This window comes from Vulpes lagopus, chromosome 8 (genome assembly GCF_018345385.1).
Source record: "Vulpes lagopus strain Blue_001 chromosome 8, ASM1834538v1, whole genome shotgun sequence".
NCBI lineage: Eukaryota > Metazoa > Chordata > Mammalia > Carnivora > Canidae > Vulpes > Vulpes lagopus.
This window is the reverse complement of record NC_054831.1, coordinates 3,192,453-3,218,050: the sequence shown is the minus strand read 5'-3', so window position 1 is coordinate 3,218,050 and position 25,598 is coordinate 3,192,453. Positions and strand designations below refer to the sequence as shown.

The 25,598-nt window shown below is 57.9% G+C and overlaps 1 protein-coding gene across 4 annotated transcripts; it reads right to left on the bottom strand.

The window, feature by feature from the left end:
- Nucleotides 1-1,372: 1,372 nt before the first annotated feature.
- On the bottom strand, nucleotides 1,373-16,294 carry RAB17 (RAB17, member RAS oncogene family). 4 transcript variants are annotated; one of them, XM_041767391.1, is made up of 7 exons: nucleotides 16,056-16,294; nucleotides 14,222-14,254; nucleotides 10,543-10,702; nucleotides 5,554-5,705; nucleotides 4,470-4,595; nucleotides 2,368-2,461; nucleotides 1,373-2,139 (listed from the first exon to the last, which is right to left on the bottom strand). In XM_041767391.1, the coding sequence occupies exons 3-7, from the start codon at nucleotides 10,697-10,699 to the stop codon at nucleotides 2,027-2,029; spliced, it is 642 nt and encodes a 213-aa protein (XP_041623325.1). In that variant the 5' UTR covers nucleotides 10,700-10,702; nucleotides 14,222-14,254; nucleotides 16,056-16,294; the 3' UTR covers nucleotides 1,373-2,026. The 4 variants fall into 4 exon arrangements, with proteins under 4 accessions (XP_041623325.1, XP_041623324.1, XP_041623323.1 ...); XM_041767390.1 differs by lacking the exon at nucleotides 14,222-14,254 and adding an exon at nucleotides 10,861-10,970; XM_041767389.1 differs by lacking the exon at nucleotides 14,222-14,254 and having other exon boundaries at nucleotides 16,056-16,293.
- Nucleotides 16,295-25,598: the final 9,304 nt, after the last annotated feature.

The window sequence follows — 25,598 nt, the reverse complement described above, 5'->3', positions numbered from 1 at the left end:
TCTCAGATGCTTTTTTTTCTGTATTTGTCCTTTAGCTTTTCTCGAAAATCATGACAAGAGAAGCCTTGGGAAATCTGTGTTTGTCCAGAAAGACACAGGAGAAGCTCCTTGAGAATATGCATCGGGGAGGGGCCTGGATCCTGGGCTGCCATCCCCCACCCCCGCTCCCCGCCCCCTGTCCCCAGTCCCCAGAACAGACGCTGGGTCTGCCCGGGCCCAGCTCCCTCCAGTGAGGATCCTGTGAGGCTGGCCCTATAGATGAGGAGGGAACCAGGGCCCCACCTCGTAGGAAGCTTTGTGGGGAGCCTTGACCTCTGGGGGGACACAGCCACGCTGAGGCCACCTCACCTAGCTCACCAATGCCTGGCGGTGTCCCAGTCAGTCCGCTGCCAGGGCTCCCCATCCGCTGGGCCCCAACCAAAGGTCCAGGCCTGAGTCTGGGATGATGGGCCCATGCGGGGTGGTCGAGAGCAGAGACCAAGTCCAGAGGAGCCCCCAGAAATGGGGACGCACCCTTTGTGGATGTCGGGAGTTCAGAGTCAACGTGAAAGGACACCCTAGGTGTGTCCTGCTGTTGATCGTTACCGTTGATACGGCAAAGCCACCCTTTCCAGGTGCACCACGATGTCTTAGGATTTAAAATTTCAGACTTGGCTTATCACAGTCCTTGCAAGGATGGAAACCAACACCATCGCCCCCGCAAAAAAAATATAGCCACCCTCGAAACACCCTCACTGACACTAGGGTTTAGCTCCCAGGACGACCACCAGGGCCCTGGTGGTAAAGCAGGCAGGAACGAGGTAAACGCACGTGTCACCCCCGGAGAAACGTCCTGGGCCGCCTGGGCCGCAGCCTGCACACGGGCCCGCCTCCTTATTCCCTCAGCACCAGCCCTCCTAGAACACGTGCCAGGGCAGCCCCCAACCTTGCAGACTCACCGACGGGCAGATTATCGAAAGCGGTTTGATGTTTGCAGACATGTAAGCAGGACAACTTGCATCACGGGCCAAAAGTCTGCGTCCTCAGGCCCACCAGGCACGAGCATCACCTGGTGGACTCAGAGCCTGGAGAAGGGAGTGGGGAGGGAGGGCCCTGGCACCCCAACCCCGCCCCAGCTGCCCCGAGGGAAGCGGAGGCGGCCGGCGATCTTCCTGGCACTGCCCCCCTTCCCCCAGCTCCCGGACGGGCGCCCTGCCCAGCACTCCCCGTCCCCTCTGGCCCACCTCACCCCTCCGCACCCGGTGCCCAGGCAGCTGAGGGCACAACCGTCTGGGCGGGGCAGGCACGGGCACCAGTGTCCCCTGACGTGGGGCCAACAACCCCCCTACCCCCCCACCCAGCAACATAAATCCAACAGACCTTTTCTAAATTGTTAAAGAGAAAAAAAAATACATTTATTGGAGCCCGAGTGGGGACAGCTGCCCCGGACACTCCAGCTCCGCAAAGCAAAGCGTGCTCCCGGGATGGGACATCCGGCGCAGGGTCACCTAGGTCTCCTACATAAGGAGCTACGCACAAACCGTCGAGACAAAGGACGTTCCAGAAAGGTGCAGGTTTTTATCTTATGTTTCCAGTGTGTGTGAGTTTCTGTGACTTTCATCTTTATAGGAACTAGGGAGGTGGGTTTTTTTTTCTTTTTCTTATCTTTATATGGGGAATGCTCCTTGTTGGGTATTATATATATATTTTTTAATTTATTATTATTTTTTAAATGAGGCCAGTGTACACTGTGGGCTCGGGGCAGAAATCGTGGCCCTGCTTTAAAACGTTTTGCCGGGTCATTTTGACCTTGAAAGTACAGCTTGCCCGGGCGCCAAGGAGCAGGGCGCACGAACGCTAAAAGGTGACGGTTCCCTCCATCGCCCCTAGACGGCCTTCGGTGCGGATCCGCTCCTGAGTGATTCCCTCCGGCTTCGGGAGCAGGGACGCTCCGGGATGCCAGCTTCCAGGACCTCTCGGAGCCGGGGACGGTGGCAGGGGCTCCCCGGGGGGCGTCCTCTGCATGCCCGGGACGGCCTGGCTCCTGCTACTGGGCGCAGCACCTGGCGGGCCCCGCGGGCACCCCGCTCCGAGCCAGCCCGGCCTCCCCCCTCTGCGGCCGGCCCTGCTTCCCCTCTTCTCTCCGCAGCAGCTCCCGGCCTGTGGAGGGACGGGACCAGCGGTCTGGGAGGGAAGGACCCCGCCCAGCAGCCCGGGGACCCCCCCCCCCCCCGAGCTGCCCTTCACCCAGAGCCACAAAGTTGGGGCCCCTGGCAATCGTGCTCACCCTGGGCCCCTGGAGACCTCCTGTCGGGTCCCCGGACCCCACAAAGCAGCCCGAGGGATGACCTCCCCCACCCCGGCCCTCCTGGGGGCCCCGCCGCTCACCTACAGCGCTGAAGACCTCGGTCACCTGGTGGTTTAGCTTGGCGGAGGCCTCCATGAACAGCAGCCTCTTGCTCTCTGCAAACTCTTTCCCTTCCTGCGGGGACAGCAACCGAATTCCCGCTGTGGACAAACCACGCTTTCCGGGGACACTCGGTGGCCTTCTAAGACCCAAGAACCAGTGACGGGCCCTGGCGCCGCGTTTTGGTGCTCCTGGAGGGGCCCGGCCGGGAAGCAGGGAGGTGCTCCCCCTCCTCCAGCAGGTGGGCTCCCGCAGCAGAGCCCAGCACCCTGCGACCCCCCAGGGGCTCCCTGTCTCCACCCCCTGGCACCTGTGGGCTGTGACGTGGGGAAAACCAGGTGAGAAGGGAGGAACAGGGGAAGGGAAGCAGGAGAGGCCCCGATGGGAGCCCGCCTGCTGGGGGTCCCTGCTCGGGTTCCGCACGGGTTAGTGCTGCGGGGGGGCCAGGGGGGGACCCTGATCAAGTCTGAGCAGGGTGTGTCCGCAGGGTATCGGCCCGAAGGCCACCCCGTTGGGTCGCGGTTCTGTGTTGAGGCAAACGTGAGCGTGGGGAAGGCCGGGCGAGGGCGCACGCCCACTTGCGGTAGTTCTTTTGCGGCGCTTTTTCTAATTGTGAAACTATCGTAAAATGAGAGCCAGGAGCGTAATGCAGACGCTGTGCCGCAGGTGGGCCTTGTCCCTGCCTCGGCGGAGGCACCTGCCGGCCCCCGAGGGCTGGGCGCCCGTGTACCCCCCGCCCCCCAAGGCCCGCCAGTGCTTGGAAGGAGCTCGGATAGAGAAGAGGCCCGGGCGGTGGCCCCGGGGCCGGGGGTCGGCAGCGCCAGCCTTGGGGGGGCTGTGCCTGAGCCCCCGCCACCAGGCCTCCCCAATGGAGGACGGGCTCAGCGCAGGGTGGGGGTGCCGCCGCCACCGAGGCCCCTCACACCCCTGCCTCCCAGCGGTCCCCCTGCCCCACTGACCTCCCCATACTCCTTCCACATCTCCCGTCCTGCCCCAGCCCACGGGACTCCTCCAACGACCCCCGCTGGCCCCCACATGATGGCCCATCCCTAATGCCACCCGCCAGGGTCGCTGCCCGGGAGAGCATGCGCCTTCTCACTGCGGTGGGGAGCTCCCACCCTGCAGCCCACCCCGCGCCCCCCACCCTGCCCTCCTGGCAGCACGCTCTGCTCCACGCGCCCTCCCCTCGGGCCCACCCGGCGCCTTTCCTGATGCGGCCGCACATACACGCACACGTGCACGCACACACATGCCGCACACCCTCAATACACACACCTGCACACGCTCCTAGGTACACACACACCTCCTACACACACATCTTCTATGCACAGGCACATGCCTACCCACACACATACCTACGTACCTTACTCTGCACACACCCTCCTATATACACATACCTCCCGCACACACACAGACACGCACATACCTCCTATGTACACACACACCCCTCCTGCACACACGCTGACACCCTTGCTCACTGCTCCGACTTCCCACAGCACTCTATGTGCATCTCTGCGGCATTTACTCTGTCTTTGGTCGATTTACAGAAGCACTACAGCTTTATTTTCTATTCCTCACTCAGTTCCTGGCAAGGAAATTTGGATTTACTCACCTGTCCCTTTATCAATAATTTGTTGAGCACAAAGACAAAGATCTGAAAACCACACAACTCTGCTTGGGAGAGCGGGATAGGAAGGGCCGTGGTGTCCCGGTGAGCCTGGATCACCAGGCCGGGGCCCTCGCAGGCCGGCCACAGGTGTCTCCCCACTCCCTGGCAGACAGGCCGGGGACTGGACCCCCTGGCAGCTCTCAGGAGGGCTGGCCTGGGGGTGCGCACGGTCCTCCCCACCAGGGAATAGCCACCTGTAGACCTGATTTTCCAGGAAAGACCAGAAATCTTTGCCCAAAAGGGAAGTACACGTGTTTGTGAGTGTGGGTGCAAGTGTGTGTGACAGGCGTGTGTGGGCGTGCACGCACTTGGGCGGGGGACAAGGAACAGGTGTGCATATGAGTGGACACGTGTGCTTTGGGGTCACCCCCCCTCCCCTCGGGAACAAAACCGCCCAGCCTGGACGACGGCTACCTGGAAGGTCACCTCCCGCTGCTCGCCGAGGTCCGTCTTGTTCCCGACCAGCATCACCACCACCTCCCCGAAGGGGACCTGCCGCTCGAGGTCCTGCAGCCACTGCTGCGCCTTGCAGAAGGAATCCTGGCAGGCGGCAAAACTCAGCGTCAGACTCGCGCGGGGTTTCACCAGCTACGCCGGCAAACAGGCGGGTGTCGACGGCCGCACGGCGCAAAGGCATGTGCTCCAACGGGCGTGCGACAGGCCGTGCGACAGCCCGACAGCCCCGGCCGGGGGACTCGCCTCCAGGGCCCTGGGCCACGCCGCAGCTCCATCTCCCCTAACAGGGCCGGAGTCTGGAGGCTGCGGGTTGTTTGGGGTCAGACTCCAAGCTCCCGGGGCCCTCACTCCCGGAGCCCCCCAGGACCACCTAGTGCAGGGGAGTCTGGGCGACTGGCTATTGCTGGCTCCTGACTGGGGGACCCTGCCAGGATCCTCGCCCTGCAGCTGAGCTGCTCCAGGGGGCGCCTCCCTCGCTGCCAGCCTGGTGTCCTGCTGGCCCCGCCTCCACCCTCCACCCCCAACCCCCAGCCTGGGCTCTCTCCCTGCTCCCCTGCCCTCCCTCCTCCCCACCCCCCACCTACCAGGCTAATCCCCGCTCCCCCCTCCTGTCCTGCAGGAAGCACCCCCACCCCAGGCTGAGCCTATCAACTCCCACAGGACTCTGCTCCTGCTCTAGGTCCCTGCTCACTCGTACTCAGCATCTACCCGGATGCACAGCCAGGGCCCAATTCCACAGGCACCCAAGGAATCGTGAGTGATGGGCGGTGGTGCACTATGCAGGGTGTTCTGAGCGCGCCGTGGAGGGGCACACACTCAACCATGTGGCTGTAGGAGCAGGGGTTATCAGGGAGGGCTTCCTGGAGGAAGTGACCGACTTCCATGAACACATTTTCTACCGGTCGTGGCGATTTCGCCACAAAGCACCAGCGCGGGCTGGCCACAGAAGGCCTCCAGGAGACAGCATCCCCCCCGTGCCCGGTGCCCGAGAGCACAGAAAGCTTGCAAAGGAGGGTGGGGACGTGCCTGAGGCGAGCCTTACCTTCCTGGTGATGTCGTATACCAAGAGCGCGGCATTGGCGCCCCGGAAGTACAGGTGGCAGATGCTGTGGTACTTCTCCTGGCCGGCCGTGTCCCAGATCTCAAACTTCAGAGACACGGCACCCAGCTCCACCACCTTTGTGAAGAACGCACCTACACAGGAGCCCGGGGAGGGGGAGCGTCACCCGGGGGCGCGGGGGGCGCGGGCTTCCTCTGCACCTCGGGCTGGGCCCTCGTGAGCCCTGGGCTCTGCAAACGCGTCAGAGGGGCGTCAGCAAACCCCGCTTCTGGAAGGCGGTGGTTCCCGCAAGAAGCAAAGTGTCACAAGCAATTTGCTGCAGACCCGTTGTAGGTTCTGCGGAGGCTTCGGGTGGGAAGAGGAACTCCCGGGCCCCAACACAAAATCCCCCGGACCACGGGACGTGGAGGGGGCCTCTGACAACCACGGGTCCCACGTGTCCCCACGGGCTTCCAGCGATGCAGCTGAGCCCCGGGGACCTCTAGAACCATCCCCACCTCTGCCCCATCGGCCTCTCAGAGGCCAGACCAACCGTGTAGGGAGGTGCTCACGGTCACCCCGGCTCCCCCCCAACTCCCTCCTGCGTCCTGCTAACCTTCCAGCCTCGTGGACCCTCTCCCTGCCAACCTCCCTTCTCCACGGTCCCCGCTTGGCATCACTCGTCTTCCCACCTATGTGTCCGCTGAGGTCTGCAAGCATCAAGCAGCCTCCAAGGGTGGCCTCTGGGCCCCCGCTCCCTTCCGAGGACCCATCTCTGGCAGCCTCTCCGCGCTCCTCGCACACCCAATGGCCCACGTAGACTTCTGTGTTCTCACCTGTCGCCCCCGGGGCCAGTGAGCACCTGGAGGGTGCTTGGACTCGTTCCCACCCCTGCTTAATAAGTACATGCAGGGAGGCCCCTGGGGGGCTCCGTGGGTGAGCATCTGCCCTCAGCCCGGGGCGTGATCCTGGAGGCCCGGGATCGAGTCCCACATTGGGCTCCCTGCATGGAGCCTGCTTCTCCCTCCGCCTGTGTCTCTGCCTCTCTCAGAGAAGATAAATAAAATCTTTAAAAAAGAGAGAGAGAGACTATAAACAGTCCCGGTTGGAGGGAGCGTGAAATGGATACAGCACCTCTCAGGCCCCCCAGGGCTTCAGCCAGGGAGGCTGAGCAGGAAGGTGATGGTGGCCGCTGGGCTGCCTCGTCCTCCCCACGCGGGGCGGCCACCAACCAGCAAATACGCACTCGAGCGCTAGATGTCACCATTTCTCCAAAAGACGTCATAGGACCCTGAGGCCCTGGGAAATGGACCAGATTCCCCGGGCTCTGACCCCTTGGGACCCCAGGGCAAGGGGTCTGTGGGGAGCCCAGCGGGGCCTTGGGGAGCTCCCTGTGGCTCCGGCCCCCGCGCCGGTCACAGCACTCTGCTTGGAGCTTTCACCTCCCCTGCTGGGCCCTCTGCTGCCGTGGGACCGGGGCCTCCGTGGTGGCCGGGGGTGGCTGGGCCTGGCCGGGAGTTCCAAGGCTTCCCTGGTGTCCCCCAGCAGGCTGACCCCCAGGAGGCCGCACTCACTTGGGACTCCCACTCTGGCCCTGCGTCGGGGACACGGGGTGGTCTGTCCCAATTATGACTCTGACTCCGGCACCCCCGGCTGGACGGGGTCGTGCCCGGAGGCGGCTGGAACACCGTCCTGGCTCACGCACTGTTCCGGAGGGCCGAGCCCAGGGCCTGCGCAGTCCTCAGCTGCGGGGCCACCGCACACGGTCTCCAACGGACCCAGACCCCCTGGCGGGGACCCAGCGACCCCCACCCTCCTGAAGGCCGGACTTAGCTTGAAGGCAGCAGGGACAGGCCGACCCCTGCTCCCAGCCCTGCTCTCAGGACTGGACGGGGGCAGCAGGTGATGACCTTGAGCGGTAACAGGGGAACCCGAGCCTTCAGCGGCCTCGGGCCAGCCTCTCACGGAGAGCCCATGGCAGGGAGGTGCCTACGTCCCCGAGCCACAGGGGCCAACCTCAAGGTGAGAGAACAAGCCGTTTACCCACGTGTCGGTCATTCGGCTCATATTCACTGAGAGTCTCTGGGGCCCACGGCCCAGGCACGCACCCCCTCCTTACTGCCCCAGCCACCTGCCGAGGGGGAGGTGAGCCCCGCATCCAGCTCCTCTGCTCACCGGAGCCACAACAAAAAGCCAGAAATTGAGCCGACGCCACGCGTAGAAACAAGAAATGGAAGCGTCTGCCGTCAGGGGGCTTTTGAACCAAAAGCATCTACACAAACGAAAGGAAGGGTCTTACTCTCTCTCCTCGCCTGAAAAAGTGGGAATATCGACCTTTATAACAATATGTAGTGATGTCATAACTGTAATAGCATAATAACTACTAAAAAATATAGAATATAATGTACTGATAAATGCATTATAATAACAAAATAATTACCTGCCTGATATTAAAATTATTAGTTTTTATAATGATGCACTAATTGTAAAATCCACCGCCACAGGTTGTGGCATCTTAAGGCGCGGGAGGGAGACCCTGAGAGGTAAGTGGACGAATCCAGCATTTCCACATGGGATTTAGCTCCTCGGGGCAAAGGAGGGCTTTTCACCTCTTCGTCCCCAGCACCCAGCACAGTTGCCGGCACCTAGTAGGTGCTCAGTACGTAGGCTCCAGCAGCACGGCTGGCAGCTGCTTGAATAAAGAATCGCCAAACTCAGCTAGAGGGTTGTGGCTCGATGCTAATCTGCCCACACAGGCATGCACGCCGGGGATGGTGGGCAGGAAGCAGACCCAAGGCACCAGCCCTGACGCCGAGGCAGGGCCCTAAGCCTGGCTTGGGGAAGGAGGCGGGGAGGGCAGCCAAAGCTGCCCCGGAGGATGAGGGTGGTCCGGGGGCCAGGCAGAGAACCGTAAGTGGAGAGAGCACACCCAGGCCTGCCCCTCAAGCAATGACCCCCCCCACACCCCGACCTGGGCCCAGGCTCCATCCACATCTTGAGCCTAGCAGAACCTCTGAAGTGAGCGGGGGAGGGTGACAGCTTCATCCCTGACCTGCTGAAGGACCAGTGCAGGGTTCTGTGGGCAGGACAGGCCCTCACCCACCGTCCCGGTAGCTACCGCAGGCTGGGGAGCACCATCTGCCTGGCCTGGGAAAGTTAGGGACCTTCCCGTCCACACAGAGCACCTGCCTTCTCCCCAGGGCCCGCTGACTCTGGGCATCAGGCCCTCTGGCCCCCCAGGGAGGGTCCCAGTTGCAGCCCCCCACCTTGGACCCAACAAGGGCGTATCCCACAGAGCCAAGTGTCTGGCCCGCCGTGTGTCCACACCACCATCCCGGGCCCTCCCGCTGGAGCCTGAACAGTGGCCGCCCACTGCCTCTCAGGGGACTGGCGCCCTCCCGCTGACCGCTGGAGCAGGGGGTCCCAAATGTTTCTGGCAAAGGGTCTTCAGTAAATATTTGTGGCTTCGCAGGACAAGCCCTCACAGTTGCAACTGCCCAGCTGCGGCCTGGGCCTGAAAGCAGCCCACAGGACGTGCAAATGCGGGCGCAGGCCCTGTTCCTGGAAAACCTCATTTGCAAAATCAAGCAGAGCCCTTCGAGCCCTAGGTTTCAGGCCCTCGTCTTCCATGTGACCCCAAAGAGCTGCCTGGCCTGGAAGCTGCTCTTTCTCTTTCTCAGCTTGGCTCCGCATCACCGGTTCACACCCGATTCACACCAGCTTCACACAGTTCACACGCAGGTGCACAGCCCTCGAAATCCCCGCTGGGCCAGGCCCCCTTCTATGGTCTCTGCTCTCAATGGAAGCCCCCTGATGCCAGACTTAGCACTTTGTTGTGTTTTTTTTTCTTAAGTCCAGTATCATGGCTGAGTCGTGTCACTTTCCCGCTGATGGAGAAAGTCGCCCTGTGCCCCCTCAGCCAGCCCCAACCTCTGGCTTTACTAGCTCTCCCCGAGCTCCCCATCCTGGAACCAGCCCCTCACCCCTCCCCTGCCAGGCTCACCACTAGTGCTGGGGGTCTGGGCCTAGCAGATCCCCGCAACCCCCATAGCCCCCGGGCACTCCTGGGAATCACCCTCCGGAGAAGACTGGAGGGCTCCCGAGGAGCTGGCTAACTAATGCACGCATCAAATTTAGCATGTGTGTCTAGGTCCAGTGAGCCTGGCATCTTCTAGAATCTTCCACACCTAGTGCAGGCCTGGGCAGAGGCCATGCCCAGCAGGTACTTGCTACATGAGTGAAGAAGGTAGTGAATGAATGAATGAATGAATGAGTGAGTGAGTGAATGAGTGGACTCAACAAAGTGCTAAGCAGAAGGCTCATCCATGGCGGAGTCCAAGTCTGAAGCCAAAGTTCTGGCTCCGAGGGTGGGATCCTTCTTTCGCCGTGCTCGCCACCCACCAGGAGCGTTGGCATGGAGCGCACATGTTGAATTTCTCTATTATCGGTGGAAAACAGGATTTCCAGCCCCAGGCAGGATGTGAAGAGGCCGACAGCCCAGCAGATGCTCCAAAGACCCTTTCCCCCTGAGAGCCATGACACGTCACCTCTTTAACAAGTGGGGTAAGAGGGTCTTCCCTCCCTGCGACCGCGCCCCCCTGCCCCAGTCCAGGCCAGGTGGTAAACTGAGAGCAGGCAGAAAGGGAGCCACTCTTCAGTAAACGACCCAGGGGAGCGGCATTGGCAGGCAGGGTGAGAGGCCAGCTTGTCGGGCAGCTGAGAAGCAGAGCCTAGGGGGCCTTCCTCTGGGGCCCCCGTCACCACCCCTCACGCCAGCCCCTGGGGGCCCGAGGTCCCTCCCCTGAACCTCTGCCCCCTGCACCCTCCCGCTAAGCTGACACGGGTCCGAGCTCTGGATTCCGCGCGTGTCTGACCAAGGTGGGCCTCATCCCCTCCCTGCAGTGCTGGGCGCAACCCCGGGCTCCAGGGGACAGTGGGAACCGCCCCACGTCAGGGCGGTTGACAAGGGGCGCGCTGTCCCGCGTCACTTACATCCCACGGTGGGCAGGATGCTCTTGAAGTCGTTCTTCACGTACCGGAGAGCCAAGCTGGACTTGCCCACAGAGCCGCTCCCCAAGAGCACCAGCTTGAACACGCAGGGCTGGCCCGGGGCAGCCCCAGGGCAGGGGACCCCTCCCGCCTGTGCCATGCCCTGCAAAGAGACAACACGTGCAGGGGGTTGAACGTCTGTCGCCAATCTTAGTGGCTTCACCCCCCAGCCCCGCTTCCCCGGTGGGAGGCAGAGAAGGGAGCTCAGAGGCTGGCGGCCTGGGTGGCTCCCCCGCCCCACTCCGCGCCCCGTCTCCTCACCTGCAGGGTGGGGTGAGCAGTGCCTGGGTGGCAGGTGTGCTGTGAGCCACGCTTGGGAAGCGTCCTAAAGGTGCCCGGCGGGACCCACGGCACCCTAGGCGCTACATACCCTGAAAATAACCGTTGTGTGCTAGTTACCCTATTGGCCTGCTGCCCTCACGCCATTACTTCTCACTTTTTTTAAAAAAAAAAATCTATTACTTATTCCAAAAGCACCAGAATCACCCGAGAGGCAACGTGCTCTCTCCGTGGCGGCTCGTGGGTCAGAGCAGGTGTTTCGAAAGCATCTATCTGAAGACAAAGCCCGTGTTTCAAGGACCTCAAAACCTCAGTCTTTCCCACTAGATCTAAAGCCTCAGCCCCCATAGGGATAAGCCGTGGAGAAAAACAGCTCTGGGATCAAAATAAATTTGGGTAAATCCTGCATACCTTTTGTTACAGAAGATTTCTGTGAAGGAGGGGATGGAGGCCGTCCCAGGGGGCCCCGTGCACCCCCGGCCCTTCCACAATAATGAGCTGTGGCCGACCTGGTTTCACCCACACCCCCAAGCCCCTGTCCACCGAAGACTGGAGTGAAGCAAACCCCGGACATCCTGTTGCTCCATCTGCAAATCTCGGTCTATAGGCAGGGAGTCTTTTTTTTTTCCCCCTTTGTAATTAATTTGTTCGAGAGATCAGATTGTCCTGCAACTCTGCGATCTGGATTTCGCTGATTGTTTCCCTGTTGTTACCATGTCCCATGAACCCTGTGTTTGCTGTAGCTTGGTGGTAGGAACAGAAGTCTGATCAGACACAGGCTATCGGGGCGCCTGGGGGGCTCAGCGGTGGAGCGTCTGCCTTCGGCCCAGGGTGTGACCCCAGGGTCCTGGGATCGAGTCCCACGTCGGGCTCCCTGCATGGAGCCTGCTTCTCCCTCTGCCTGTATCTCTGCCTCTCTCTCTCTCTCTGTGTGTCTCATGAATAAATAAACAAAATCTTAAAAAAAGAAAAAAAAAAGCTATCTTTGGCAAGGATGCTTCCTGACTGTGCTCTGCATTTCGTCAGGGGGCAAATGATGGCCAAGCACACGCGGGGGGTGGGGGGGATGCTAGGGGTCCCTGAAGACCGTTGCCAGACCCACTGTTAAACTGGGAGCAGACTGGTGACGTCCGAATGTCACCACTTTGTCTCCGTTCATGGTCTGGGTCACTTGTAGGAAGAAAACCTTCCCCTAAAAGACATCGAAATCCCCCCCGGGGCAGGCAGTCCCGGGAGCAGTCCCCTCTCCCTCCTCACTCAGTGGGCAGGCAGGAGGGGGGCCCCACGGGTGACGGGAATGGAGGAAAGGAGGGAATTTCCAAGAGGAACAGAGAGAGCAGCAAACTGGGTCCCCACCCCCACCCTCCCTCCACCGCAGCTGTCCCCTGTCTGGTCTGCCTGCAGGGATGAGAGGGGAAGGAGCCAGCTCGGGATCAAAGTCCCAGAACCAGCAGGGCTGAGTCCTAAACAACTAAGGAGACTGTTCTAGAAGGGAAGTGACCAGGGAGTTACAGGGTCTGAGAGAAGGATGCGGGGCTGCCGCTGGCCCTCGGGGACAGGGGGCCCGACACAGCAGAGCCGGAGTGGTCTGAAGGCGTGAGGAACCCCTGCTTATGCGAGATTCACGAGTTTCGCCATCGTGCATGATGCTTACAGGGTGAACGCCTGATGTTTCCGAGGGGATTAGAGAGATGAAGTGTTGTAAGTTTTCTTTTTCTGAAGCGGACACTGGGGAGCTGCCGGCTTCCGCGGAAGCTGCTAGATCTGCTCCGGCCTCTCTGTCCTACTGACACAAACCGCCGTCCTGCCACGGCTGCCACCCCTGATCACCCGATCAACCCTGTTGATACCCGGTCCCCATCACAGCAGTTAATAAAATAGATAAAAGTCTCTTCCATCAGGCAGCCAGGGTGGCTCAGCGGTTTAGCGACGCCTTCAGCCCAGAGTGTGATCCTGGGGTCCTGGGAACGAGTCCACGTCGGGCTCCCTGCAGGGAGCCTACTTCTCCCTCTGCCTGTGTCTCTGCCCCTCTCTGTGTCTCTCATGAATAAATAAATAAAATCTTAAAAAAAAAAAAAAAGTCTATGCCATCATGCTGCCTGCAGTCCCCCATCCCTCTTCTTGATGAAAATGATCCTGGTTTTTACCTGCCTTAACTCATAGAACTATTTTTTTAACGACTTATGTCTCTTGCTGGACTGTAACCTCTCAGGAGACCCACTTTACACAAGTATCTTATTAAGATCATCTCACACGCACCAGGCTGTAACCTCTCATGAGGGCAAGGATGATATTCATTGATCACATAGTAGGTGCTCAATAAACATTTCGTGAGCACACTCAGGAGTGGCTCAGCAAAAAGCCATAGTCGGGGGGACATGCCGTTTCCACCACACGGCTTGCACGGCCGGCCAAACCCCAGGCAGCTTGCCTCGCAGGGAACCGGGGTACCTGCAGGAAGGCTGAGCAGAAGAAGCACGTCCTGCGGGCCCCGGGAGCAGCTCCATGCAGGTGGCTCAGCCCTGAGCGGCCAAGGAATGCTGAACACTTTTGCTTTAAGGTTGTCACCTTGCACGGATGCTTGGAGGAGGCCGTGAGGGTGCAGGTGCCCACGCCTCACAGGCCATCTCAGTGGAGGAGTGGGACGGACATGCTCACACAACCCTGTCCGGCTCGGGCCACACAGGCTGCCGGTCTAGACACCTCCAGGGGTCCCGGGGTTACCCACCCCCCCTTACGGAGAGGCCGGCAGCCTTTCTCAGACAAAGGTACAGAATCTGAAGCCAGAGCAGGCCGCGTTCACCCTGGCTTCCTGGGGCACTAGCGCGGTCCCAGCCACTTGCAGAGAGCGCCAGCACGCGCTTCCACAAGGTGCGGTGGCCCCCCGGGCGCCCCCAGCCTGGCTCCTGGCCCACGGCAGTCAGCTCAACAGCACACCCTAACTTAGAAACTGCCCTTTCTTTCTTTCTTTCTTTCTTTCTTTCTTTCTTTCTTTCTCTCTTTCTTTCTGTCTTTTTTCCCCCAAACTCCGAGAAACAGAGTAGAACGCTGGTTATCCAAGGCTGGGCGCGGAGAAGGGAAGAGACCAGTGAAAGGGTGCAAACTGCCCGTTCGGAGACGAACACGTTCCGGGCATCTGACGTACGGCACAGGGTCAGAGCCCGCGCTACTGAGTTACATACTCTCAGGAGGGCCCTGAGACGGTAGATCTTAAATGTCGTCAGTGCCAGAAAGACACAGCGAGGATGAGGCAGGATGGGGCACGGGGCGGCAGCTAACAGTGCGCGGTCATCACGTCGTGACGCATCGACGCGCCAAATCCACGTGTGCCTCTCGAACTTACGGGGCGTTGGATGTCAAGTGCAGCTCAACCACGCTACAAAGAAGAAACCCCTGTAAGGATGGACCGTCCCAGCTCTCGGCGGCACCCCAAGCTATTACGTCGTCGTTTCAAGCCAGAAGTACTTAAGGCTCCTGCTGAGAAGCAGGTGGCCCGTTGATTTGTGCTGTGATTTTGCACAAAGTCCTAACACACCCACAGCGATGCACTCTCGAGTGTTTAAAGATACCCCCTCAGGTTCTCTTTGCTATTTATGCGCTCGGAATAATAAAGCTCTTAAGGCTAGAAAATCTTTAGCCCAAGACATGTCTGAATCAATCAAAACAGGTGGACTAGGAATGAATACACCTACGGTACCACATTCCAGCACGTTGTCCCTCTGGCAACGATACATCGCTTTGTTTAAAAATAGTATTTTGCTATAAGTATAAACACGTCGTTGTCAGTATGAAAAAAAATTAAATCACCCATAATCCCACACCCTTAATATAGCCAGGAAAGGCATTTTGCCTCTTTTCTTGTTGGGGTTGTTTTTTGTTTTGTTTTGTTTTTGTTTTGCTATGAATCCTAAAAACAAACAAACCAAAACCCATAGCTCTAACATAACATTATGCATCCTACCTTTAAAAAACCAAAACGCAAAAAAAAAAAAACAAAAACAACAGTACACATAAAAATCAGCTTTCCGCATAGCTGCGTGTGTTCTAATGCATTCAACGTAAAATGTTTAATGACCACAAAACATTCTTACAGCTTTTCCATTTTGCTAAACCATTTCCCAGATACTGGACTTTTTTCTTGGTCATAATTGTCTCTCAGTAATATATTAGACTACAGAAAGCACTATTGTGTTTAACTTTTTGTGTGATTACACGTTGTAAGCTTCTAATAATCAGAGGCTAGAGCCCTCTATTCTGGGAGAAAATTGAAAATGTGACTTCTGACCCTGCCTCTAGAATTTAATCAAGAGGGGGTCATCTGAAGTCTTTCTAAACACAAAGCTGTCTTCAGGATCAGGACAGTCACGGTTAAGGGGAAGCGACACCCTCTGTAGCATCTTCATTTGGAGCTTCTTACGATTTCTTACCAGCTCATCTCCTTTCCACCAAAGGGAAAAAGAAAGGATCGCAAGTCCAAACCAGTCCTTCCACGGGGGGGGGGGGGGGGGGGGGCGTTTCAGGGAAGGGTCTACTGCGCTGTCCTCCTTGCCCCGGGGCGTGCGGGACACCGAGATTAGCCGGGGCTAACAGCATCCTGATCCATCCCAGACGATCCCTGGAGGGGCTCCTCTCCCCCGCCCGCAGTTCACAGGCGAGGCCTGGAGCTGGACTTTTTCCAAAAGCCACTGTGTAAACAAACATCTCCTTCCGGGAACCTGACCCAGGCTGCCACGGGGGATCCCAACAAGGGCGCGTCCGGCCCCCCGGGGGAACAAACCCTCCACCCTGCACTTTGCCCTCTTGATTATGTGCACGAGGACAGAGGTACAGACAGACATACACATACACGTGTGTATACGTGTGCCCACAGACACACACACACACATACATGTATCCAGAGACACACGCATGCATAGGTGACCACACAGAGACACACACGTGCATGCATGTACGTGCAAACACAGACACACACTCACACAGGTGCATACATGTCCACACAGAGACACACACAGAAGTATAGAGACACACAGAGATACACAGACACATATAGGCACAGAAACAAACACATACAGACACACACACACACACACAGACACACGCAGTCACGAGCACCTGCATATGCACACACACATTCCCACACACTCTGCGAATGCACAGAGATTGAAACAATGACTCACGCGTTCCCCCGGCTCGATCACCTCCGGGAAGCCTGACAACTTGTCATCACCGGGTCCTGCAGGACCCCCGCCTGTGTCCCCTTTCTCCCTCCCGTGGCCTCGGGGCAAGGTCTGCTTCCCCCCACGAGCTGGTGGGGATGGTGGTGGCCGGGCCGCAGAGGTTCTGCTCCGACAGGAAACAGGTAAGGAGCAGCAGCAGCTCTGGCCCCAGGGAGGCCCGCTCCCCACCCCCACCCCGTCCTCCAACCCCCAGTCCCCAGGTCAGGTCTCCTCCTCCAGTCCAGGGGAGGCTCCCGGGCAAAGTCCACAGTGGTCATGTGTCACCTGGGACAGGGCGGGGCGAGGAGGCTGGACTGGAAAGATGAGGCCGCCACAGGAGCACCGGCGCCCCAGGGAAGCCAGACAGACTCCCATCTGGTGGTTGGGGGTCCCCCAGCTCCAGGGAGTGTCTCAGCTTCATGCTCTGCCTCTCATCTCAGAGCCTAGGGTTTCCCCTCGCTCCTTCCTGGGAGCAGCACGGATCTTTGTTGCACTGGAAACTCCAAGCCCAGGGAAAAAAAAGGATGTATTTTGGTCAAATGAATTTATTCCCGGAGCCTGCTCTTGTGCAGCCCTGTGCCCAGAGCCAGAGGCAAGCCAGGGCGCCGGTTCTGGGGTCCTGGGGTCCTGGGGTCCCGGCCTGGGACACCTGGGTCCTGGCTGGAAGCCTCAGCAAGGACGCTCTGTGATCCCCGGATGCGCCCTCCCAGGTTTGCCTCCATCCTGCAGCTCCTCCTGGGATGCGAAGACCCAACGCAGGACAGGCCCAGGGGCCTCCTGTCCCTAGAGCTGCCTCAGGGGGACACTCCTCCCGGGTTCCCACCCGCCCCAACTGCCATCCTGGGGCCCTGAGGTCTTGTGTTGGGGGGGCTCTGTGCTGGGTTCTGCGGGGATGGGAGGCTTAGCTCTGGGCTCCGTAGGGATGGGGGGCTCCGCGGGGATGGGGAGCGCTGGGATGGGGGAACTCTGCGCTGGACTCTGCAGGGATGGGGTGCTCCGCGCTGGGGTCCACGGAGATGGAGGGGCTCCGTGCTGGGCTCTGTGGGGATGGGGAGCTCCACGCTGGGCTCTGCTGAGATGGGGGGCTCTGCACTGGGTTCCATAGGGATGTCCCTCCCACCACCCCTTCAGGACCAGCTCCTCTCTGCTGCACCCACCACCACCTTGGGGGCTGAGGGCTCCCTCCTCCACACAGTCCTTCCCTCTAGGCTGTGGCCACCCCCCTGAATCCCACCAGCAAGCTTGGCCCGGTGCCGCCCTGAACTCGGAGACTCAGGAGCTCTCCCCCCTTGCGAATGGCATCCTCAGCCCCCCACCTGCAGACAGGTAATGCTCTGCCTCTAGCCCGTACGATGGAGGGTCCAGTTTTGAGATAGATGAGTACGTTCTTCTGTTTCAACGTGGATGGGCTTCGCCCCACTCACGGTGAAGCACCCACCTTCCCGCAGGTTGGGGGAATGGGGCGCAGAACGAGAGGGAGCTGTAAATGCCAGCAACGGGGACGAGATGGTTAATAGCCGGCATCTGACACCCAAACCGGGGCTTTGTGCCGCAGTCAGACGTGGATGTGAAAGCCAGGCCGGCCGAGCAGAGATTCTCGGAGTCCGTTCAGCTCGCACGTGACTCCCCAGCTGCCCGGAGATTGTATTACTGAGGGTCCCACCGGAGGCTGAGCTGCGTCTTCATGCCTGGAGTGGAACACAGGGTCCGCGGGTCGGGGGTGGGGACACAGCTTCCTGGATCCTCTGCTGAGGGTCACACAGGCTGTGGCCAGGCTCTCTGGAATCCAAGGTCCTTTCCCAGCTGGTCGTGGGCAGCATCAGCTCCCGCTGTTGTAGGACTGAGATCCTGTTCTCCGGCTGGGGGTCTCCCGGGGTCCCCCGCGGCTCTTACAGCCCACCTGCAGGTCCTTGTCACGTGGCCCCTCACAGCCCCGCTCACATCCACCAGCTCACCCTTTCAAGGCCAGCAGAGAAGTTTGTCTGCTTCCAGACCCTCTTAGAAAGGCCTCACCTGATGAGGTGAGGCCCACCAGGCACATGTCCCGTTTCACTAACTCAAAGTCAACTGATGAGGGGCCTTAATCACGTCTGCAAAAACCCCTTCACCTTTGCCATATGACACAACCTAAATCAAGAGTGACATCCATCTTATCCGTAGCCCTGGGCACCCTCGGGGGCAGGGGTGGACACCACGGGCCAGCCGTCCTGAGAGCCATACTAGAACCCTGCTCACCCTAGTGCCTGAGCTAAAGCCCACACCCTGCCCAGCTGACACAGGGGGACAGCTCCCCACTGGCACACTGCTGGTGGATGGTGGGGAACCACCTGCCAGCCCCGGGGTTCAGTCCAACCCCAAATAACCTGGCCCCTTCCCACCCCACAAGGCCTTTTATCCTGCATAGTTCCTACCCTGGCTGGGTCTTTCCCCTACAGCCTGCAGTTCCTTCCACAGGGAGCTCCCCGGTCACGACCGGGTCACGACCCCTCCACATCTATTCCTCACCAGAGCATCCCAAATGTCCCTTTTATCTCTGTAAGATGCTCTCACCACAGAGACATCCACCGAGAGAGAAACCTGCACACTCGTGTTTAAATCTGAAGATGGGGTGGGGCGGGGGGCTGGGTGGCTCAGTGGGTTAAGCATCTGCCTTTCAGCTCAGGTCATGATCCCAGGGTCCTGGGATCGAGCCCCGCGTCAGGCTCTGTGCTCAGCAGGGAGCCTGCTTCTCCCTCTCCCTCTGTGCCTCCCCATGCTCATGTGCTCTTGCTCTCAATAAAATCAATCAATCAATCAACAATTCTGAAGACGCATCCCCACACGGACATCCCGTCAGGCCCAGGCGCAGAGAAAGTCCCTGACGGGGAGGATCAACACGTGGAGCCCGTTCTGCCCATAACCCCACTGTGTACAGCATTGTGCAGGCCAGGATCGCGCTGCCTGTCGTGGAAATTAGGCAAAAATGGTACATAAGCAATTTGCTAATGTGACCACCGTTAACACGATCCCGATAGAGCCTCGCCAACTTTTTAGCTTTCTCTCTTGGCATTTTATCAACTTTCCCGCGTTGGCATTAACAGAGAGAACCCTTGCTGTGCCACTTTACCAGGCCACGTATACGAGGACACCCGTTCACAGCCACACGTGTGCCTTTTGGAAGGAATCCAAAATCCTAGAATTTTGAAGCTGGGAGGGCCCCTGGGGACTGTCTGGTCTGAGCACCCCTCGAGTGTCAGGAGACTCTCTGCAGGACCCCTGCCAACCTGCCAGCTGACTTTCCAGTCTCGGGTCTGGTATCCCCGGTGCGAGGGGCCCTCTGCTCCCCGAGGCGGCCCCAGCCCGCGGGCTCCTTCCCCTGCAGACCAGCCTTTGGTACCCTGCCACCCGTTGGCCTTGCTGGGGTCACGTGGCAAATGCCTGACCTGCTGCCACAGACACATTTCTGAGATTTTCGAAGCAGTTATCAAGGTAGCTGCAGACACTGCCAACAACCTGCCCAGACCCCACACCCCCAAGCGACCAGTGAAGAGGCCACCAGGGTGCCCCGGATGGTTCCCACCTCTCCTTCCCTAGAAGAGTGGCCCTGTGACCCGTCTGGGGACCTGTGGGGAAGAGGAGCTTCCCCTTCCTCCTTGGGCTTCCTTACAGAGCCGGAGCCGTGGTTATGGACCAGACTCAGAGTGAGAGACGGCCGAGGGACACCTTCCAGAATGTTCTTATCTCCTAAGGCCTTTGAGATAAGCAGAAAGGGTCGCCTGCCTTGCCTCAGAACCTTCACCCTTGCTTATCTCAATGGAACATTCCAGCAGGGACTTCTGAACAGCAAGTTAAATTCCTCAGCTCAGCAATCAGTTGGGTGCTTGGCTGCCGGTCAGGCTGGGCAGAGCCGACCAAGCAGAGTCCTGCCCCGGGGCGTCCAGGATCCACGGGTTGGGACAGGAGCCTGCTTCCTACCAGGCCCTGCAGGCCCAGCGAGGGTGGGCACGGGAGACCAGCTCACCTGGCCGGGTGGAAGGGGAAGGGTCAAGGCAGACTCCTTCGAGGAGGAAACATTTGACCACTGAAGATGGACCAGAAACTTGCCTAATGCCTGGAGGAAGGAGGGCTTTCTGGAAGGAAGCAGCCAAGCCGTGTGAGGGTGAGAGCAGTGCCTAGGCAGCCGCAGGGGAGGTTGACTGCGAGCCCAGGATCTGGGGTGTGTGGCCCGAGGCCTGAAGGTGGAGATGCCTCATCCTGTTCCTAACGACTAGAAACAAAAAAAATAAAGTAGCTGCCTTTTATGGAGCACTTACTATGTGCCGGGCACTCTGCTCATCCTTGACTTGGGGTTCTTATTTTTTTTTAAGATTTTATTCATTTATTCATGAGAGACACAGAGAGAGAGGCAGAGACACAGGCAGAGGGAGAAGCAGGCTCCATGCAGGGAGCCTGACGTGGGACTCGATCCTGGGACCCTGGGATCACGACCTGAGCCGAAGGCAGATGCGCAACCACTGAGCCACCCAGTCGCCCCTTGACTTGGGGTTCTGATCTCGTCTTGAGCCTCACAGCAAACCCCCCCACACCGGGAGCCACACCCAGAGGGCCCTCTACTGGCCCTCACCCCACTGTGCCCCTTCTTGGGAGTGGGAAGGTCACAGGGCCCCCACCTCCAGAGCACACTCCCAGATCCGGAGACGCAGAATTCCGTGCCCAAAGAACCTGCGTGGGCCTCTGCGCTGGGTCCACCCTCCCAAAGCACACCATGCCACCAGCGTGGACCCCCAGGCCCCTTGTGACCAGGAGGCCGTCAGTGGGCGGTAGGGTCAGAGCATGGGCCTGTGGCTGGGCAGGTGCCCATATGTCAACCCCAGTGAGAGACAGACACAGGTGGGGAGCAGAGGAGGCCAGTGGGGCTGGGCCGTCCCGCCCCGACCAGCCCTCCAAGGAGCCCTTGGCTTCTAAATCCAGACGTGGGCTTCTGGATTATTTGGAAGGTATACCTGTTAAGGTAGGAGGGTGGGACATGTTTTATTCAACAATGTGTGTGCTTGGCTTCATTTATAAGTTTTAAGTACTAAGATATAGGGTATATGGAGCACATTTGTATGCCGGTCCCAGTCCCTGCAAATATGAGGGACAGGCCTGATTGGTTTCTTTCTTTTCTTTTCTTTTTTTTTTTTCTAATTTTTCATTTATTCATGAGAGACACGGAGAGAGAGAGGCAGAGACACAGGCAGAGGGAGAAGCAGGCTCCATGCAGGAAGTCCGATGTGGGACTCGTCCCAGGACCCTGGGGTCACACCCTGAGCCGAAGGCAGATGCTCAACCACTGAGCCCCCCAAATGTCCCAGGCCTGGGCACCCCCGTGGAGGGGACCCCCCTGGAGGGCACTTTTCCTCACTGTGCCCCTCACTCCTGCATCCTCCTCCTCTCTTCCGTCCTTGAGAGTGCTCCCATCAGCATGTGCACAGGCTCCCCCTGCCCTGCACCGTTTCTCCCTTAGAGCCGCCCCTGCCCAGGGCCACACTCCCTCTCCCCCTTCTCCAAGGTGCTGTGGCCGTCCCCTGGGCCCTGGACAGCCCCCGATGATCCCACAGCACCAGTCTTCATCGCTTACTCCCCTGTGGGCACCCAGTGCTCCCCTGGGAGCACCTTCCTCCTGCTGCTTTTCAGATCCACCCCCAGGCCGCCGCCGCCGCCCCTCTGTTCCCTTTGCGGGCTCATCCAGGACCCGTGTGCCCTGGAGGCCACGGTCCTCCCTCCAGCCCTGCCCCTCTTCCCGTGTGTCTGCTCTCACCACCCTGCAGGGCGCTTGAAACACTGCTGTTTATGCTCACGGTTCCCAGAGGGGGGTGCCCTCCAGCCCAGCTCTGGCAAGCCCGGAGTCCTGCCCCAGACTGCCTCCCCTCCCCCGGCATAGTCCTGCGATGCCCCGGGGCTTCTCAGCTTCCCATGTCCAGACTCCAGGTCCGGATTTACCCCCGAAACGGGCCCCACCTGCAGCCTTTCCCATCTTGGTTGGTGGCCCCTCTATCCTGGCATTTTGTTCGCTCAGGCTGAAACTCGGCCTGGAGTTTCCCATCTGACCCGGGGCCAGAGGTTCGAGGCCTCGCTGTGGCCTAGAAGGCCGCTGTCACCTGCCCCCTGCCAGCCTCCCTTCTCTGTGACCTGTGACCTCACACTACTTCCCTCCACTGGCCATACATGACCCTGACTTAACAATTCTTCTCCCTGGAAACTTCTCCCTCCAGGTGCCCACATGGTTCGCCTGCCCTCCTGCCCACTTCAGGGCTGTATTTGCTTCCTGCGGCCCCTGGAAGAAATCGCTGTGCGCTGAGTGGCTTGAAACAACACAGACTTACTGTCTTAGGTTCTGGAGGCTGGAAGTATGAAATTAAGGTGTTGGCAGAGGTGGTGCCTCGTGGAGCCTCTGAGGAAACTATCCCTGGCCTCTGCTGACCCACGGTGGCTGCTGGCAGCATGCGGGGTCCCCTGGCTGCGGCCTCATCGGGCCAGTCTGTGCCTCGTCCTCACACGGCCTCCTCTGGGTGTCTCCTCTCCTCACCGAGACATTTGCCTTGGACTTAGGATCCACTGGTTACTCCAGGATGATCTCGTCTCCAGATCCTTAACCCAATTACATCTGCAAAAACCCTTTTGCCCAGTAACGCCACAGTCACGTGTACCGTGGGTGAAGGCGCTGGCATGTCTTCCAGGGGCCATGGTCCGGCCCACAACAGGGCCCACCCATCACCCCCTGCATGAGTCCCTCTCCGACCCACCTACCCAAGCACTCCCCACCCCACGGCCTTGCGGTATTTTTCTCCTTGACTCGACGGCTCACATACTTCATATTTTCCTTATTGTCTATCGCTGTCTCCCCCACCAGACGACAAATTCCTAGGGGCAGGATCTGTTAACTGTTCAGTTCACCCTGGTAACCGCAGGGCCAGGAACAAAGCCTGGCATGTAACAGTCACCAGGTAAGCAGCGGCTGAACAAATCTTCACACGTAAGCACATAGAGGAAATGTCATACACACAATTTCAGGATACTGCTGGGTCAGACCGATGCTCCACCAACCCGAGGTGAAGAATTCTGCATTAGAAGGATTTTCAGGATGCCTGGGTGGCTCAGTGGTTGAGCATCCGCCTTCGGCTCAGGGCGAGGATCCGGGAGTTCTGGGATCGGTCCCACCTCGGGCTGCCTGCAGGGAGCCTGCTTCTCCCTCTGCCTGTGTCTCTGCCTCTCTCTATGTCTCTAATGAATAAATAAATAAAATCTGGGGATCCCTGGGTGGCTCAGCGGTTTAGCGCCTGCCTTTGGCCCAGGGCACGATCTTGGAGTCCCGGGATCAAGTCCCGCATCGGGCTCCCGGCATGGAGCCTGCTTCTCCTTCCTCCTGTGTCTCTGCCTCTCTCTCTCTCTATGTCTATCATAAATAAATAAATAAATAAATAAATAAAATCTTTAAAAAAAAGTAGAAGGAAGGATTTCCAAAGACAGTAAGACCCTTTTTTAAAGTCAAAACTAACATTACACTTGATGGAAAGACAGTAGTAGTATTCTAATTTAAAACAGGGAGCAAACAAGGTTTCCCTGTATAAATTTTCCTTTTATTAATATTTCCCGTGATGTTATATATCCTTGTTCACACATTATCATAGCACACTACCCCCCCCAAAAAAGAAAAGAGAGGTAGAAGGATGAAGGTCATTATTTACAGATAATTTGATACTTAGAAAGTCCAAAAAGACCTCAGCCATAATATTATTAAGGATAGACTTTTAGAAAATAACCAGATAAAAAGTAATGAACCTACCAAATGTTAATTGGTGGGGGACACAAGAAGACTGAATACATGAAGACACTTAACAGGGGCAGCCCCGGTGGTGCAGCAGTTTGGCGCTGCCTGCAGCCCAGGGTGTGATCCCGGAGACCCTGGATGGAGTCCCTCATCGGGCTCTCTGCATAGTGCCTGCATCTCCTTTATTCATAGAGACACACACAGAGAGAGAGAGAGAGAGAGAGAGAGAGAGAGAGGCAGAGACACAGGCAGAGGGAGAAGCAGGCTCCTCACAGGGAGCCTGATGTGGGACTCGATCCCGGGACCCCAGGGTCACACCCTGAGCCAAAGGCAGACACTCAACCGCGGAACCCCCCCAGGTGTCCCCCTGTGTGTGTCTTCAAAACAGTACACGGAGTTGAGTATGGACAATTCTATTCTGTCTACCTTCAAATTTAGGGTGTCTGGTCCATTTACCTTTAATGTATGTAATGAGATGGTTCTGCTTCAGTCTACCGTCTTGCTGGTCATTCTCTATTCCCCTCTTTCATGTTCCTTTGTTCTTTCTTTCCATTTCCTTTGGAATTTATCAAATGTCTGTTGAATTCCATTCCCGCTCTTTACTACTTTCTTAAATGTTTTATATCATACTTTTCAGCAATCTGATTTCCACTGGTACTTTTTTTTTTAGCATTTCTAAATCTCTTCTGAAATTCATACCTCTTTGCCTAATATATGATCTTTCTTTCCGTACAGATTCTTGACCATATTTGTCAGAGTATTTTATTTATTTATTTATTTATTTTTATTTTCTTAAGTGGGCTCCCGGCCCAACAGGGGCTTGAATCCATGACCCCAAGCCTGAGAGTAGCATGCTCTACTGACAGAGCCAGCCAGGTGTCCTTTCACAGTATTTTAAACTCCTTATCTGGGGATCCCTGGGTGGCTCAGTGGTTTAGCACCTGCCTTTGACTCAGGGCGTGATCCTGGAGTCCTGGGATCGAGTCCCGCGTCAGGCTCCCAGCATGGAGCCTGCTTCTCCCTCTGCCTGTGTCTCTGCCTCTCTCTCTCTCTCTCTCTCTCTCTATCATGAATAAATAAATAAAATCTTTTTTAAAAATAAATAAATAAACTCCTTATCTACTAATTCCAACATCTGGTAATTTTGTTGGTCTGTTTCTATTGATTGGCTGTCTTGTTTTGTTTTGTTTTGTTTTTCTTGACCATGAGTCACATTTTCCTGTTTCTTCACCTGTCTGGGAACTGTTGATATGTACCGAATATTGTAAATGGCAGGTTGCAGAAATTCTAGATTATTTTCCTTTGAAGGACACTGACTTGTTTCTAACAGCCAGTTAAATCACTGGTGGATCACCATGAACTTGTGGAAACTTTGCTTTACACCTTGTTAGGGTGGGATTATTTTGCTTTGCCCCTAACCCTAAGATGAATCTTAGTGCTGGCACATAGCCTTTGCTCCTAAACTGAGGCCCTTCTGGGGTCTCTGTAGAAAGCCTGAGGGGTCTACCAAGCTCTTCTTCTTGGCAGAACTTAAACTCCACACTCTGTCTTTCCTACAATGGGCAGCAGCTGAGGCTCTATTGGCTCTTCACACCCTTCACAGGCACCACTCTCCAGCGGGCTTCTTGCAGTCCTACCTGTGTGTGCACTGTTGAGAGGTTAGCTAAGGGTCCGAGGAAATCAGTGTGTAATATCTGGGGACTCTCTCCTCTGTG

Coding starts and splice junctions, on each gene's coding strand:
- RAB17 (XM_041767391.1), bottom strand. CDS start 10,699: ATGGCACAGGCGGGAGGGGTCCCCTGCCCTGGGGCTGCCCCGGGCCAG. Junction 2,462..4,469: donor AGCGGGAGGTGACCTTCCAG/GTAGCCGTCGTC, acceptor CTGTCCCCGCAG/GAAGGGAAAGAGTTTGCAGA. Junction 2,140..2,367: donor CGAGGTCTTCAGCGCTGTAG/GTGAGCGGCGGG, acceptor GTCCCTCCACAG/GCCGGGAGCTGCTGCGGAGA.